The sequence below is a fragment of the Cervus elaphus genome, chromosome 26 (assembly GCF_910594005.1).
Source record: "Cervus elaphus chromosome 26, mCerEla1.1, whole genome shotgun sequence".
NCBI lineage: Eukaryota > Metazoa > Chordata > Mammalia > Artiodactyla > Cervidae > Cervus > Cervus elaphus.
In genome coordinates this window covers 41,830,131-41,848,034 of record NC_057840.1, presented here as the reverse complement: position 1 = coordinate 41,848,034, position 17,904 = coordinate 41,830,131, and the positions used below count along the sequence as shown (strand labels likewise).

Here is a 17,904-nt window from a genome sequence, read left to right as displayed (position 1 = left end):
CCTGCCTGGGACTCACCTGTTATCATATCTCCTGGGGCAGCTTTGTCCCAGTCCACAATGACAAATGAGTGGCAGCCTTCCACCGCGACCACAGTGATGTTGCGGGGGACATGCTGAGGAGGCGTGTCACTTTTCTTCAGGTCATTTGGAATGATTTCATCCAGGCTGTCCACTTGGAAGTGATCCAGAGCATCAGTCAGAGAGCATGGGGCAGACGGGTCTTTATTTAGGTATGTCACGTAAGGAGCTGGAAGAGAACAAAGATACCCAGTTGGGTTGCTGAAGGCTTTCTCTGAGGGCAGGAACACGATGCCTGATCCATGGAGTAGACCCAACATTCAGTCTGTTTCTGCTAAACATCTAGAGTCATCAGCTCTGAGGCCAAACACAAGTGCTCATCCATAGCTCTCCCGAAAGGATCCACGTATTTATTATATCTTTCAATCTGGTGGTTTCAAAAGATCCCATTGCCCCATCAACATCGATGCCCTCATAGTGGTTTTGAAACCTCTCCAAACTATAATTTAATGTCTAATAGAAGTCTGCGGCATTTGCCATTCCTATGTCCTCAAACTTGGAAAGGTACAATTGAATCCAATTTGGAGTTCTCTCAACACATTTCATTATCTAGACTGTCTTGGGACCAGGAAAAAAAAAAAAACATACACCAGCCAAGATGTACAACCTTAGCCTCAGTCCTGGCTGGCCTCCCCTGGGACATCAGGGGACTCACATGACCCCCTGGAATGTCTGCATAGGCCAGGCCTGAACAACCTTCTACAACATTACCGTTCAGAACGATAACAGCGACTCGCATTTATGGATAGCTTCAAGCTTTTCCCACACACATGGTCTCAGCAGATACAAGGGCCCCAGGATTAAGGCAGGATAAGAACTGATAACCCACGCTCCAGCTGAGCCTACCGGTGCTGAGAAGGAGCCCACAAGACTTCTTATTATATATGCACTAGAACTTAGAAAAGCCAAGGGATTGGATTTGGGGCTTTATACCTTCAATACCCCCAAGCGCTCCCAAGTAACAGTTCCTAGAACTTGCTAAACATCCCATTGCCTCTCTTCGTACAGCCTCTCATTCCCAGTGGCTGTTAGAACTGAAAGCTATTTTTACGGTCCTCTGTTTTCCAATAATCCGTACAAAATTAGGCGTTTCGAGCTTGTGCATGGATTTGATCAGGAAGTTTGGGGAAGCTGTCTACTGTGCTTTATAAAGTTATAGGCATATGAAAACAGCCAGACAATAGTAAGCCTTTCAGTCTTTGAAGAGGTCTTCGGAACAGCTAATAATAGCACTGAAAGCATTTCAATTTCTGTCATGGAACCACAGAGAGAAAAGTCAGAACATTCGGTGAATTCAGCCAGGCCGCGGCATGCCAGGGGCCAGCATTACCACTGGCCTCAGGAATCCTCCTTCCAATTAAGATTCTTGTTCTTCAAGTACGAGTAGTTCAGACACTCAATACTACATCTTGGCTGGCAAGAGTTGTTCTTTGCTGATGGCAGAACATTTGCTTTGGAAACAGAAAAGTGTGATATTAGTTTAAGCTGTTGCCTGTCTCCACTCAGTAATAAATTATTTTTTTTCCACTTAGTGATATGTTAATCTGCCTTGTTAGCAAAGTTCATTAAGGGCATGGGAAAAGAAGGCTCCAAAAGGGAATGAAATACAGTTTAGTGACATAGAATTTCTTCCTGAAACTGTTTTAATAACTGAGAAAGAGGAATACGGTCAATTTCTAGATCACAAGTTCTTGAGGCTAATGAAAACTATAGGAAATAACCTCAAGAAAACAGCTTCAGCTCTTTGAGACTGTAAGATATATTAGTAGCTCAATTCATCAATCTGCTCATCTTTTAGGACGAAGTTAACAAACAACACGCAGGGGCTTCCCTGGCAGTCCAGTGGCTAAGACGCCATGCTCCCAAAGCAGGGGACCTGGGTTTGATACCTGGTCGGGGAACTAGATCCCATATGCCACCACTAAGACCCAAAGCAGCCTAAATAAATAAGTAAAACAATAAAACAAACAAACAAAACCAATGTGCAGGCAAGGCCTAGTAAAAGTCTCATCTCAGAAAAGTTGGCTATAACAAAAATACTTATATTTCCGGGACTTGATGATTATTAAGTGTCTCTTACTCTTCATCTACACAAGGCAGCCTCTCTAAACTCTGCTCCATCAGATACCAAATGTTCTCCTGCGAGCCTGCTCCCCTGACTTCTGCAGAGAGCAAGTTCACGTTCAGAAAGCATCTAAACAGGACTGACGCACTGACACGCCCAAGTGGAAACCTCACCCTGGGAAAAACCTCTGCTCCAAACGAGCTGCCACCGCCAAGCCGAGAGACGCGTTCTGCTCTTCTTCAAAGGATGAGAGCTACAAACTCATGCTTCTCTGATTAAGGAACTTCTACTTACCGACAAAACGTTTCTTCCCAGCCAGATCAAATTCTTCTTCGGGGTAGGAACTGATGGAGCCTTCAGGCGGGATGACGGCGGGCGTGGTGGTGGTGGTGGTTGTCGGCGGCTGGGTGGTGGGCGGTGGCGCCGAGGTCTCAACTTCGTAATCTGAAATGATACGATGGTTTTGTAACTGGGCACGTCCAGAAAAGGGCGCCATGTGCCATCAAAAGATACCTTAAGATTGAACATGACACTAAAGTGTATATGCACACAAACAGATTCTAGAATTGGAGAAGGAAATGGCACCCCACTCCGGTACTCTTGCCTGGAGAATTCCGTGAACGGAGGAGCCTGGTGGGCTGCCGTCCATGGGGTCGCACAGAGTCGGACGCGACTGACGCGACTTAGCATGCATGCATGCATTGGAGAAGGAAATGGCAACCCACTCCAGTGTTCTTGCCTGGAGAGTCCCAGGGACGGGGGAGCCTGGTGGGCTGCCGTCAATGGGGTCGCACAGAGTCGGACAGGGCTGAAGCGACTTAGTAGCAGCAGCAGACTCTAGAATAAACGCTATGCCTGAACAGAATTTGTTGCTAACAAAACAATACTGCCCCCCGCCCCGCCATTTTTCAGTCCTTAGGAAAAAGCAGCTGCAGGTAGAAGAAAGGAAGGAAAAAAGTAAAAAAAGAAACATACATAACAAGAAAAATGAGATGTTTGGAATCAAAGCTGGACAGAACCTTAGAACTTACCCAGGTTAGCATGCTCCTGTTACTGGTCCATAACCATTCTCTGCCTAAACAGTTTTCCCTTTTAAAGCCATAAGAGTCACACAAGAAAAGAAATCTGATTTTTAAAAAAATTTGTCACCTGCGTACGGGTTATTTTCTGAGGGGGAGGTGGGACTAATCCTATTGAGAGAACTAATCCATTAACAAAAAAGAAAAGAAAATTCTGCTCCCTTTTCAACAGCTCCAAATCATAGAGTCTTATTTCCAAAGGTGCTAAGAAAACTTCCTTTGCTTTCTCACATCTGCTGTTTTTCTTTCAAGTCTGATTTTTTTTTTTTTTAAACTGGGGGATTAAACCACTACATTGAAGATCGTGACTGCATCAGAGGTGACGTTATTCCCACATTTGTGACTGAAGAACCTTGAATCTACAACCAGCAGCCAGCAGACTGAGCACATTAGTGAGGCTGACACCCCAAGTGTCAAAGGCTGCGAAGGGGACAAGCTTTCTACGGGAATTTCCTTCCATTTCGGAGGCAATTTACAAAACACAAGAACAACCACAGGGAGGTAAGTATAATCACAGCAGTGATTGGAGTGACCAGTGAATGGAGTGACCAGACGCCATGCAAAGCAAGCCTCTTCTTCATCTTAGAAACTTCACCTTCACTTGAAAAATTCTGATTTTTTAAAAAAATCAGCACATCTACCGCATTGCTTTTTTAATGTAATTAGAAAAGGACAGGAAAGAATGAGAGTGAGAAGAGCCAAGAAGGGAAGCTGGAACTGGGTTAAACTAAGTCGTTTTCACTAATGTGGATGGGCGGGGGAGGGGGGCTCAGACTGAAGTAACTCCAGAATTTCCAAAAGAAGGAGGAGAAGGTTTGGGAAGGAGAGAAGGGGGCCCCGGGGTCTTGTCTGGCGGCTACATCTGTGTGTCAAGCACATAAATTTCCTCTGGATCAAATTTGTATGAGGCGAGGGGAGGTAACTTGGAAGGGAAGTACCACCACCCTTCTCGAAGCGGTGCCCTCCAGCAGCAAGTTCCGAGGGAAACAGAAATTGAGACCATCCACTTAGCCCACCGCGCCTTCCCAGGGCTCCCCAGGTTGCTCAGTACTGATGAGTCCGCCTGCCAAGCCGGAAGTCACAGGAGACCCGGGTTCAGTCCCTGGGTGGAGAAGATCCCCGGGAGAAGGGAATGGCAACCCACTCCGGTGTGCTTGTCTGGAGAATTCCAGGGACAGAGGAGCCTGGTGGGCTAACAATCCATGGGGTCGCAGAGCCAGACAAGACTGAGCGACTGTGCACGCACTTGGTAAGGAACATCAGCCTCTCTCATCAGAAAAGTACCCCCAGCGATGTGCTTGGACTCGCTCATACCTTCATCATAGATGACGTACGCCTCTTCTGTAGGCTCTGCCGTGTCCGTCTCCAGCCCCGAGAACTCATCTAGGAAGGAGAAGGCAAGGGCAGTCAGCAAATGCCCCGGGCTCTCTTCTCAGCATGGCGCCAGGGGCACGGCGATCCAGCCCCGTGCTGCTGGCTTCCAGGAGGATAAGCCTCCCCTGCCAGGGCAGCCTCAGCTTCTTCAGGAGGAAGAGCCTCAGAACGCGGAGGTGGAACCGAGATTCTCTGCTTTGTGCTCAGGGGGTGCACTGGAAAAGACTCCTCCCTGCGCTCCCGACCCTCCAGCAGAGGGCGCTCTTCCGGACTTGGGGGTGGGGTGGGGGCGCGAAGAGGGAGGGAGGGAGGGAGCGGGGGAGGGGGGCAGGCCAGAGAATAGACGTTCTCCGACGGCAGGGAACTCCACTGTTCATGGCCTTTCGTGGCTCAGACTGCAGAGACTCTGCCGGCAAGGTGGGAGACCCAGGTTCGTCCCAGAGTGGGGAAGATCCCCTGCAGAATGGAATGGCTACCCACTCCAGTATTCTCGCCTGGAGAAGTCTATGGACAGAGGAGCCTGAAGAGCTGCAAGTCCATGGGCTCGCAAAGAACAGGACACAACTGAGCGACTCACTTTGATTTTTCACTCATTCTCTCCATCCCCTGGTCTTGCCGCTCACATGATCCAGGTGCCCTCCTGCCTCTCCTCTGTTCTATTCTGGCTTCGCTGCTCCCTCTAAGCTTCCATCCCCTCTCAGTGACTCAGGAGCTAAATCTGTAATGATTAGAACTTCTTAACTTGCCTATGAAGTGTGGAAATAATATTCCAGTGATTATAAACATCTCTTTACAAACAAGTTGGGTTTTATTTATAAAGCCACTAGATCTGCTATGACTACAGAATTATCCTATACATGCAACCTGTAGACTTTTTTTTGCAATCTGTAGTCTTTTATATCTGATTTTTTTTTATCCACCAGGAAGCCCTAATTATAAGAACCATTGCTCAAATTATTATTATTAATGGTTTCCCAGGTGGCTCAGCAGTAAAGAATCCACCTGCAGTTCAGGGGATGCAGGAGACGTGGTTTGATCCCTGAGTCAGGAAGATCCCCTGAAGAAAGAAATAGCATCTCACTCCAGTATTCTTGCCTGAGAAATACCACAGAGAGAGGAGCCTGGAGGGTTACAGTCCATGAAGAGAAGTGAAACTTGCTCAGTCGTGTCCGACTCTTTGCGACCCCATGTACTATACAGTGTATGGAATTTTCCAGGCCAGAATATTGAAATGGGTAGCCTTTCCCTTCTCCAGGGGATCTTCCCGACCCAGGGATCGAACCCAGGTCTCCCGCATTGCGAGCGGATTACCAGCTGAACCATCAGGGAAGCCCAGGAATACTGGAGTGGTTAGCCTATCCCTTCTCCAGCAGATCTTCCTGACCCAGGAATCGAACCTGGATCTCCTGCATTCCGGTGGATTCTTTACTAGCTGAGCTACTAGGGAAGATCTTAGAGGCCATAGGGGTCGCGAAAGAGTCAGACACGACTTAGTGACTAAAAATAACAACAAAAGTGATTAAGAGCATGGATGAAAACTTGGTTCAAACAAGTGAGTGATTGAAGCAAAAAAACAGTTTTTTGCCTCCACGAGCTGGGTACTGCTTTAAGCAGAAGCTGTTTTGGGAAGATGGGAGGAAATCCATACATGACTTCTCTGCTTGGGGGAGACAGATGCAGCTAAAAAAGGAGATCCTTTCTCTGCAGTTGGTGAAATATTGAGGCAAAAGATTTCCTAATTAAAAAAAAAAAAGGTTCAGAAGAATTCCTTCACTTCCTTTGACCTGAAGCCACAGCAAATTATACAGAACTCTCAATCCAAGGCACACTTAAGAGGCAGAGAGGGTGAGTGAGGAGACAGGAAGCAGGATGTAGGATGTATCACATGCCTTTGGGGCATCGGCACTGTCAGTTATATATTGTTTGAGTTAATCCTCACATAAATCTCCAGATACGTGGGGTTGATTATACCCACTTCTCAGCCAAGGACACCAAGGATTTATAACACGCCTGGAGTCACACAGCTAGTAAAGGACAAAGAGCTAAAACAGAACTGAACTGCCAGGCCTCGGTTCCAGACTTTATACTTCATCAACCTGCCTCCACTGTTTAAAAGTTGGACGAACCCGTCTTTTGCTTGTAAACCTTCAGGCACTTTATTAGAATCATCATTCTGCAGCATAATGAAGGGGGAATAGAACTAGAAAAGTATATAAACCCCCTTCACTAAAAAATTACAAGCACCAATTTTTAATTTTGTTTATGGTTAGGAAATAACTGATCATTCCCCTGAAATATTCCAAATAGAATACTTCTATTAGGCTTTTTTGAGCCTACTTCAAATCACTTCATGAATGTCATGCTGCCAGAACAGCTCCAGCAGCGGAGGACAGTGGCGACCTCGCCTCGCCTGTCTGGCCCCTCTGGATCGTAGTGAAAAGCCCTGTAGACACCTGAGGCCCATGAGATGTATGGGCCTCCTCACCATGGAGGTGGTGATGCTGGGTGTGTTCCGACGTGGCCAGCAAATGTCATCAAAGAGAGGTGGTAAAAGATTCACCCTTCAGGATGGGCATTTTGAGAAAAACGATTAGACAAGATTTTTTTTTTTCCAGTTCATTCCAATGTCAATATGCCTGGATCCAAGAGGAATTACTTCTGGGCTGGTTTAAATCAGAGTTTTCAAGTTCACACCACCTAGCATTTGGGGTTATCTTGCTGTTGTTTTCCATGACACCATTTTCTTTCCCTTGTCTATTAACTTTCAAGAATATAGTCCTCTTGTGGCTTATTATCAGCTCAGATTCATTTCATTTCATTATTATTTTTGGTCAGGTCAAAATGAATAAATTGTACAACTTTTGCAGTCCAGAGTGAATGAGAAAGAGGGCAAGTCTAGGGCCTCCTCTATGGATTCCTGATACTAAGTACAATTCCTTAAGGAGCTGAAGCACTCCGGTCCAGCACCAGACCACAGAAACCATGCCTTTCACCTGCGAACCTGGATCACTTCTTGAGACGAGTGACTGTTGAGTCTTCTGGCAAAAGTAAACATCTTATTGAGTGATTCAGTGCTCCTTTTTTTTGTTTTAAAACCAAATAAAGTCAGAGATAATTTTTCTAAAATAGCACCATCTTGATTCCAAGTCAAAGAAACTTCCAGATGTAATGAAACAGATTTACTTTTTTTTTTTGAAAAGCTGACCCTCAGAATTTGCCCCACCTGAATGCCAATTTGGACTATCTGGAGCTACATATAACTGAATGTTTTTAAGCCAAACCAAAATCGATGTCAAAAGCTTCCACCTCTTCAAATAAAAGTAGCAGCCAGCCACCAACCATGTGGTACAGTTTATATATGTATATTTTTCGAGTAGCTTTATCCAAACAGTCATGAAATTAAAAAAAAAAAAAATAGAGTGCAAAATGTTTGGGTCTTAGTTCCAGAGATTTAAAAAAAAAAAAAAAACTGTTAAAGTAGATTTCTCATTAAAAGTTTGGAGAGAAGGTAAATTACAGTCATGTGAAACCCAAGGATATTTGCAGATTATTTGGTTGGTCCAGCTCAAGTGAACTTTCAGTTATTCTCTTTGTATTTTCTGTCTTGCGAGTGAGCTGTGACAGGAGGGAACTGTTTTCCATAATGACTGATGCTCTTCTAAAACATGCCCCAAGGTCATGTTACAAATTGTTGAAGATGTTCAGCTGGCGTATAACATTTCCAAATACACACGATACCATCAGATCCGCTGTCAAAATGGAACCTGAAAAAAAAGGATCACCGGTAAAAAAAGACTTCTCAAAAGACTTTCTAACTTCTCCGTTAGAAAACGGAGCATGCCTATGGCTCAGGGTATGGTTTAGATATCCAAAGATGCATAACTGGGTACCACAGGGATCTGAGATGAAACAGAGGATGCTGTCTCTACTGCAAGGATTTTACTACTTAATAGAGGAGTCACAGCAAGCAAAAAATCGTGTGTGTGTGTGTGTGTGTGTGTGTGTGTGTGTGTAAAGAGAGAAAAGGTGTCAATACACTGGAAACAAACATATAATATGCATCTATGCATACGGAATATGTGTAACTATGGTATCTAGAAAAAAATGCTTAAATTACTGAATAATTTAATGACACAAGGTTATTCCCAGAACACTGTTAAAGCAGCGTTTTCAAGGAAAAGACGGGACTATAAAACCAGGAGAGCCAAGACTAAGATATTTGAAAAGATGATTTTTAAAATTGGAGGCTAGAAACCTAAATGCTCATCAACAGAGGAATGGATAAAAAAGATGTGGTACATATATATATATAGCAGAATATTACTCAGGCATTAAAAAGAATGAAATCCTGCAGTTTGCAGCAACATCACTAAACCTGGAAAGTGTCATATCCAGTGAAGTAAGTCAGACAGAGAAGGAAAAACATTGTATGACATCCTTTATATGTGGGATCTAAAAAGAAATGATACAGATGAACTTACAAATGATTCAAAGGCAAATGAACTCATGGTTGCCGGGGGGCGGGGGGTGGGGGTGGGAAGGGAAGGGATAGTCAGGGAGTTTGGGATGGTCATGTACACACTGCTATAGTTATTAATACAACGGATAACCAGCAAGGACTTACTGTACAGCTCAACGTTATGTGCCAGCCTGCATGGGAGGGGGTTTTGGGGGAGTATGGATACATGTACATGTGTTGCTGAGTCCCTTCACTGATCGCCTGAAATTACCACAACATTGTTAACTGGCTCTACTGCAATATAAAATAAAAGTCCAAAAAAAAATTGGAGGTCTAGAAACAAAATGTTAGGACTTTGCCAACGGAAGGTAATGACAAATGGTTGCCTAGCTGGGGGCTGAGGAGGGGAGTCTCAGAAGGGCAGGTATTCTCACAGTGATCACGGCAGAGGGTCTAAGTCAGCATCCTTACAACAATTTCGGGTGACTAGGCTGCAAAGTGCCATGGCCAAAATGCACTTGGTAAAAGGCACACGTTTGTACACACGGAATCCCAGCACCTGTGAGTGTACATTGTGGACTGAACTACAGTGGTCCCTCGGTGCACATGGGGAATTGGCCCAGAAGCCCCTGCGAATACCAAAACCCATGGACGTTCAAGTCCCTCCTATTAAATAGTGTAGTACAAGGAATCCAAGCTACAATGGCTAGAATGAAAAAAACAGATAATAACAAGTGCTGGTGAAGATGGAGAGAAGCTGGATGCCTCATACATTTCTGGCGGGGAATGAAAATAGTGCAGCTGCTGTGGACAACGGTTTAGCGCTTCCTCGAAAAGTTAAACATAAAGCAAATATCGTATATTAACACATATATATGAGATCTAGAAAAATGGTACCGATGAACCTATCTGCAGAACAGAAATAGAGACAAAGACATAGAGAACAGACTTACAGACACAGTAGGGGAAGGGGAGGGTGGGATGAATTGAGAGAGTAGCATGGAAACATACACTGTCATATGCAAAACAGATAGCTCGTGGGAAGCTGCTATGTTATACAGAGAGCTCCACTTGGTACTCTGTGACAACCCAGCAAGGCAGGACGGGGCGGGAGGTGGGGGGGGGGGGTTCAAAAGGGAGAGGATGTATGTATGATCCACACTGTTGTATGGCAGAAACCAATACCACATTGTAAAGCAATTATCCTCCCACTAAAATTCTTTAAAAAGTAGTAGGGAGACAAGTCAAACACAGTTACCAACCAGCAAAACAACTCTACACAAGAGACTTCAAAACAGACATTTAAAAAAAAAAGGTGTCCAAAAATGTTCACAGCAGCATTATTCATAGCAGACTAAATGGATAAAATGTGGTCTTTCCACACAATGGAGTATTAGTCAGCAATAAAAGGAATGAAGTACAGATAACTTGAAAACAAACTATGCTAAGTGAAAGAAGCCAGACACAAAAGGACACATTTCACACGGGATTCCATTTACACAAAATGTCCAGAACAGACAAATAGAGAGAGAGAAAGGAGATGAGCGGTGCCCGGAGCTGGGAGGAGCAGGAACAGGGAGCGACTACTAATGAGTGTAAGGTTTGTTCACGGGGTGATGAGAATATTCTGGGGCTTGGTAACGGTGAAAGTTGCACAACTCTATGAATACGCTAAACTCTGTACACTTTAAAAGGGTGAACTTTCTGGCATGTGACTTTTATGTCAAGAAAGCTATTATTAAAGATGTTTTTCATAAATAGAAACAACTATGATTAGAAATAATATTAGGAAGAAAATATTTAATGAAATTGTTAGTGGAACAGCAGAAATGAAAAAGGAAGGTGAGCCGTAGTGAAGCATTTTTAAATAATAAATTATGGACATGTAATTAAGATATAGTGCTCTCCCCAGATTTAACTTTTTCCAAGACTTTGTCCTTATTTTCAAAATGCTATCTAGAGGGAAACTATTACTAACCTTAGACACTAATTTGGCTTAGGCTAGGCTATCAGACAAATGCACAGGAGTAAAGTAAAAAAATATACATCTCTATCATGATTTGCAAAGAAAAGAAGAAACAAAAATATCAAGAATCTGACTTTAATGGCAACTAAAAGTCCAAAATTACAAAGTAAATGAAAAGAACATGAAAAGAAATGAAAAGACCTACATAAAAGCAAAAGAAAATTTAAAATATTAATAATAATAGTAGTAGTAGTAATTAGAAGCAAATCCAAACAGCAACTCTTCTGTTTATAACCTATTAGTAAAGAACATACTTCAATTAAATAATAGCCACACCAATGTATGCTGAAGAAGCCAAGGAAAGTACAAGATACTTTCATACCAGAAACCCAAAGGTAAATTCAAATTTGTACTCACTTGTAATTGGCAGTGTGAGAATTTTCTTCCCGATCGTCCTCTTCAGTATGTTCCTGTTCTTTGGTGTGAATTTTTCAGATACATCAGGTGTTCCTGTTCATTTGGAACTTTTTCATGGAAAGACTAACTTCAAGCAGAATTCTCAACTTGGAGACAGCATTCACGTTCAGATTGGTTAGGTTTGAATGATGGTGGGCTACAAATTCAGGGAACGCGTGTGATTCCTGAAATGAAGGGTCTTCACTCTGCATTAGCTTAAAAAGACAGAAGCTTTACAGCCTGCAGGGCAATTCATTTCAGCCTGAGGGGAAGGAGATGAATTTGCCTTCTGGAGCCTGAGGCAAATACAGATGACCTCCCCGTAAGCAGCGCGAACAAGGACAAGTAGAAAAGATGATAGCATCTTGGCTCCACCGTGATTTGGCCCAAAGTGTCCCCAGGTTCTGTTCATTAGGGGAGCAGTGGAGGGGTGTTCTCAGTAAGAAGACCCAGCAGGGACACGGGACAGCTGGGACTGGGTGTCCCAGATCGGGAAAGGGCTCAGTCGTAGCCAGTGGACAGTCCCGCTCCTGTGAGAGCCAAGTCATGTAAGCATAAGCATTTTTCAAAGGGAAAGAAGTGAAAGTGTTAGTCGTTCAGTCATGTCTGACTCTTCGCAGTCCCACGGACTATAGCCCACCAGGCTCCTCTGTCCATGGAATTCTCCAGGCAAGAATACTGGAGTGGATTGCCATTTCCTTCTCCAGGGGATCTTCCTGACCCAGGGATCAAACCCAGGTCTCCTGCACTGCAGGCAGATTCTTTACCGTCTGAGGGATTGCTGTTCAAACATGCTTGGGAAATACTACTATTCTTGGAAATTCACAATGAGACTATTCAGTGGTGAGTCCAACAGTCAGAAATTCCTTTAACTTTGTCTGAATCACATAGCTGATCACAGAACCTTTTCTCTAAATTATTATTATAACAAGTACTAATCTACTAGTGGAAATGGCAACCCACTCCAGTATTCTTGCCTGGGGAATCCCGTGGACAGAGGAGCCCGGCAGCTACAGACCACAGGGTCACAAAGAGTCGGACATGACTGAGGCAACTTGGCATGCACGCACGATCTACAAATATCCAGTGGAATACACTTTGGGAAACGCTGGTCCAAACCAACAATGTCTCATGTTTCAAATTTTTGACTCGGTGGGGACAAGGGTTGCCAGATAAAACAGAGGAAGCCCACTTAGATCTGAAGTTGTATGCCTCACTCACTGCATCCAGTAGGCTCTGCAACCCCCCTCTGAAATGCCACTCTACCACGTGAGTTATCAACAGAACGAAGATGGTTACCTTCCTCAGGGTAGCACTCCGGAACCCCACGTGAGCCCATTATGAGGTTGCCATCTTCGTCATGCCGTTCCAGGGTCCCGGGGGGACAGGTGGGGACGGGGGTTGTAGGCTCCGGGGTGGTGGTGGTGGTGGTTGTCTGGGTCGTGGTTCGGGTGGTCGTTGGGCGAGTGGTGGTCGTGGTTGGCCGAGGGGTCGTGGTTGGCCGACGGGTCGTGGTGGGCCGACGGGTCGTGGTGGTAGGTCTCGTGGTTGTGATGGGGGCACGGGTGGTTGTTCTGATGACCTCCAAGCCCACCAGGGGCTTGCCTCCAAGACTCAAAATGGGCTTATCCTGGGCACTGGCCAAGGGTTTGGCATGGCGCCCCTGTCCAAAGAGCGGGAGGCCGTCTGGGCTCACCACGGGAGTCCCTCCCAGATCTGAAACGAAATCAAATAAAAGCTATGCAGCCAGGTGAAACAATCTGGGGAAGTAAAAAGCAAGTGGAAAGTATCTTCTCAATGTCTTATATTTTAATCAATAAAAGGCAAAGAAATAATGAAAAGGATACCAGCTGAAGTCACAGTACCTGCTACTATCCAGAAACTTCTGGGCTTTTTATATTGTCTGTTACTCTATACTAGCTTATAAAAGAATATAAATACCTCATTATTATGCCCCATTACCTGCAATAACTCTAAGTTTCTAGGAAGGAAAGTGATTCTTTCCCCATCCTTATTCCTACCACTGCAGACTAAAGTGTTACTTTGGACCAGTGGTAGCAAAGTTATTCTGCAAAGAGCCAGAGAGTAAATATTTTAAGCTTTGTGTTGCCACTATTCAACTCTGCCACTGCAGAGCAAAAGACATAGACAGTACACCAAGAAATGCATGTTTCTGTGTTCCAAGAACACTTTTTGTATGGAGAGTGAAATATGAATGTAATATAATCTTCACATGTCACAAATATTATTCCATGATTTTTTTGGCAATCATTTAAAAACATAAAAGCTATTCTGAGCTCATAGGCTATACAAAAACAGGCAGCAGGCAGGGTTTGACTTTAGAAGTGGTGTTGCTGAAGTCTGCTCTGGACTGCCCAATCCCAAGAATGAAGTCAAGAGCCACCTCCTCTAGAGGGTGGAGTCTGTAGGAAGACAGCTGGATCAGGGAAGAAGCTAAGCTCCACCCCTTCCGAGGCACCTCCTTTCCATATGGTTAATGTAACTGGACCAAGGACCCCCATTAAAAATGAGGAGGAGGAGGAGGAAGAGAGAAGTTGTTACTCTGCAGATGACTCAGGGCACTTTTGTTCCCTGAGAACCATTCTCACTTACCCACAATGGTTCGACCATCTCCTCCTAGTTTAATCCGAAGAGGATTTCCTTGTGAATCTTGTAGGTACCTTCCTTCTGCATTCAATACTAACCCACGATCAAGATCCACGACCTAAATCCATGACACAGATTAAACGATGTATTGAACATTTCAAAACGTTCACATTAATCCAACTACATGAATATAGAGGAATAGGAAACATTATTTTTGCCAGCATCATTAATAAGGTATAATAGGAATAAAGTACAGTCATATTTCATAATTGCTTGTCCATATAACATAAATTGTTTCAAGTTTTCTCAAATATTCAAAAGATGTTCAAAATACTTTTACCATTGAGTATGTTGTATGTCAAAAGCAGGAAATGACCTAGGTGTTCATCAATGGAGGAAAAAGATTAAATAAATCATGGCCCATCCATACAGTGAAATACTGTGCAGCCAGTGAAAAGGATTTGGAAATTCTGAATTTATCATGAGATATCCTGATGCAGATTAAAGGACTGATTATTTTGCAAAATGAAGTATATTCACTTGTATATATAAGCTTAAAAGTGTAGAGAGAAAATTCTGGACAGATATGTCCCAAACTGTTAATAGTGGTTATTTCTGAGAAGTGATTTGGGGTGCTTATTATCTTTTTATACATTTCCGAATTGCTTATATTCTTGCCATGAACACGACGGGTTTCCATTTTGCTGTGTGTTAAAAATCAAAGTTGTTATATCAAAACCAGTTTAATTTGTAATTAACCTAATATAGCACACATGAAAAAATGTCATGTTCTAAGGAATTATACAACTTGGACAAAAGGCATTATTATCTCTGTTAAGAAACAACTCATGTGGCGCACTAATGGTTCTCAGAATATAGTCCTGAGCCAGCTTCCCCAACCTCACCTGGAAACTTGCCAGATATAAGAATTACCTGGCTTCCCCAACCTCACCTGGAAACTTGCCAGATATGAGAATTACCTGGCCCGAACCAAATCATATTGACAAGCCCCCAGGGGTTCTGATGCCCATCAGTGTTTGAAAACCATGACTCTGAACAGTCAAGTCACTGGAGGAACCCCTGCAAGCAGGCCACTTGCTGGGTACTATCTCAGTAATTAAAATAAAACTTACATAAATAAACCCTACTTTTGAAATCTACTCCATACGGTTTCAATTCAAAATTGTTTACAATGACACTTTGCTTCTATTATGTATTCTTCTTTCTATAAATTTCTGTTCCTTTGAGAAATGATAAAATGTATCTTGAGGCCACCTGTGACTGAAAATTCTTTGAAGTTCATCAATATGTTTTCCTAAATCTTACTGCTATAAATGAGAAAATTTGACTGGGAATTCCACTGTGAATAATCTTTTTGATTCTTTGAAAAAAATATTTTAAATCTCTGAACATTCTAAGTGTTCTGTCCATCACCCTCAACCCACCAAAAACTCCTAAACATTTACCTTAACCCCAGGAAGTTAAAGTCATTTAGCTTAAGCATACATAAAGTACTAATACTTATTTTTTATTTCAGTCAAACAAGAATTGTTGGAAGGTTTAGAAGGTGATCTGATAAAAACTGCCTATTTGATTTGGAGATTTTTGTTTTGGTTCAGTTGTTTTTATCCTGCTTCCTTTTACAAAGGATTTGAGATAATTTACAGAAAATATGTATTCTGTTTAATTGAACCGTAAAAAAAAAATAAAATAAAGCTAACAGAAGTGGGAAAACAGAAATTCATTGGAGAGGCTGTGCCTCAGGTTTTGTCTGACTAGTTGGCCTAAACATTTGTGTGACCTTCTTAAACAGTCAAGAAGAATGGGAACAAATGCCCATGCCTGACCTAATTAGCTATGAGAAGAAAGCAAAGTAGTTCTCAGGAGAGCCAAAGCCTTTTCCGAGCACTGGAAGAAACAATACACTTTAAGTATACTGACATACAAGTGGTTAAAACTAGAGAAAAAAAGACTGCTTCATTTTTTATTACACAACGCCCACCATTTTTCTCTTCCCAAACAGCATGAAAACAACAGGTATGTGTAAAGAAGTTTCCCCTACCCACTTTGTTCCTTGAGGGCCATTGATAATTCTTTGTCCGCTTGGTTTTCCGTTACTACCAGGAAGGACTCTCCCTTCTCCATTTGGTCTTCCATTATAACCTACAAGGTCCCAAACAAACAAACAAACAAAAAATACAGAACCTGGTAAATTCAACACTCCTGGAAAGTTGGTTTCATACCACCCTGTAAGTAGTAACATATCATTTCAAACAGAAACACTAAACAGAATGTTGAACCAATAGCTCAAATATATTAGCTAATGATAGACTGAAATTGTGACTTCTACGTGACAAATAAGAATGTCCGTGAAGAGTACGGTACAGTCACAGTTTTCTACACTATTAGGGGAATGAGAGTGTTTGGTCTAAGTAAAATTTCCAGGTAAAGTTTAAGACCGTAGTAGTTGTAGCTTCGGAGAAGGCAATGGCAACCCACTCCAGTACTCTTGCCTGGAAAATCCCATGGACGGAGGAGCCTGGTAGGCTGCAGTCCATGCGGTCTCGAAGAGTCAGACATGACTGAGCGACTTCACTTTGACTTTTCACTTTCATGCATTGGAGAAGGAAATGGCAACCCACTCCAGTGTTCTTGCCTGGAGAATCCCAGGGACAAGGGAGCCTGGTGGGCTGCCGTCTATGGGGTCACACAGAGTTGGACACGACTGAAGAGACTTAGCAGCAGCAGCAGCAGTTGTAGCTTTATTTTAGCCAGCTGGAAGGTGGAGGGAGGGAGAGTTGGAAGGACAGGGAAAATTCTCTCTGACATCTGTGAGATACCATGCTGCTCTCCTCCGCAGATTACACTAAACACAACCACTGTCTCTCGCTGATTCTGGTCTAGACCATCCATCGCCGAGTACAAACACAGTCCTGACTCAAAGCTTGCTGACTTCAGTGGGGCCGCAGAAGGATTTGCTCAGAGAGGAGGTAGCAGGCCCTTTAGTTGCTATCCAACTGTTGCTTGCACCTGCCCTGTCTCTTCACCTCCTGCCCTTTCTGATCACCTGCAGTTTGGTTGAGGCCTCCGCTGGAAGCATCTGCTCTAGCTTGGCCCACCGGATAAAGTGCCTGGGCTTCCCGACAGCTATTTGCAGGTCAGAGACATTTCTCTCGCTCAAGTAGTTAATGAAAATTAAGAATCTATTGACTTTTTTACTATGTACAAGGGAATGTGACTTTTACATCTATTATTGGGGTGTTCAGTTCAGTCGCTCAGTCGTGTCTGACTCTTTGTGACCCCATGAATTGCAGCACGCCAGGCCTCCCTGGCCATCACCAACTCCCAGAGTTTACTCAAACTCAAGTCCATTGAGTCAGTGAGGCCATCCAGCCATCTCATCCTCTGTTGTCCCCTTCTCTTCCTGCCCCCAATCCCTCCCAGCATCAGGGTCTTTTCCAATGAGTCAACTCTTCGCATGAGGTGGCCAAAGTATTGGAGTTTCAGCTTCAGCATCAGTCCTTCCAATGAACACCCAAGACTGATCTCCTTTAGGATGGACTGGTTGGATCTCCCTGCAGTCCAAGGGACTCTCAAGAGTCTTCTCCAACACCACAGTTCAAAAAGGTTTGCATAAAACAGTCTGTTTTAATGGAAAACTGACCTCCTAGTCAGGGCACTGTTCTAGGGCTTTACATTGAGCTAAATTAACAGTATATTGCATGGATTAACAACTACTAATACATTTAATCAAGAATATTCTATTATGCCCCAAATCCATGCAAGGGGAGTGCAAGGCACCACTTAACCGAATGCAGAT

General features: G+C 43.5%; 1 protein-coding gene and 1 long non-coding RNA gene across 2 annotated transcripts in view; both read right to left on the bottom strand.

Annotated features, from left to right (window-relative positions):
• FNDC1 (fibronectin type III domain containing 1) overlaps positions 1–17,904 on the bottom strand; it is a 112,033-nt gene that overhangs the window by 23,139 nt on the left and 70,990 nt on the right. Inside the window, exons 12-17 of the mRNA XM_043888618.1 lie at positions 16,147–16,247; positions 14,091–14,202; positions 12,777–13,193; positions 4,537–4,605; positions 2,438–2,587; positions 17–247 (exon numbers count right to left, since the gene is read on the bottom strand). Of these exons, the coding sequence (XP_043744553.1) occupies positions 17–247; positions 2,438–2,587; positions 4,537–4,605; positions 12,777–13,193; positions 14,091–14,202; positions 16,147–16,247 (1,080 nt within the window). The remainder of the gene's footprint in view (positions 1–16; positions 248–2,437; positions 2,588–4,536; positions 4,606–12,776; positions 13,194–14,090; positions 14,203–16,146; positions 16,248–17,904) is intronic.
• LOC122684504 lies at positions 7,956–12,770 on the bottom strand. The gene is made up of 2 exons (XR_006338068.1): positions 11,439–12,770; positions 7,956–8,360 (listed from the first exon to the last, which is right to left on the bottom strand). It is a non-coding gene; the product is annotated as an uncharacterized LOC122684504 (long non-coding RNA).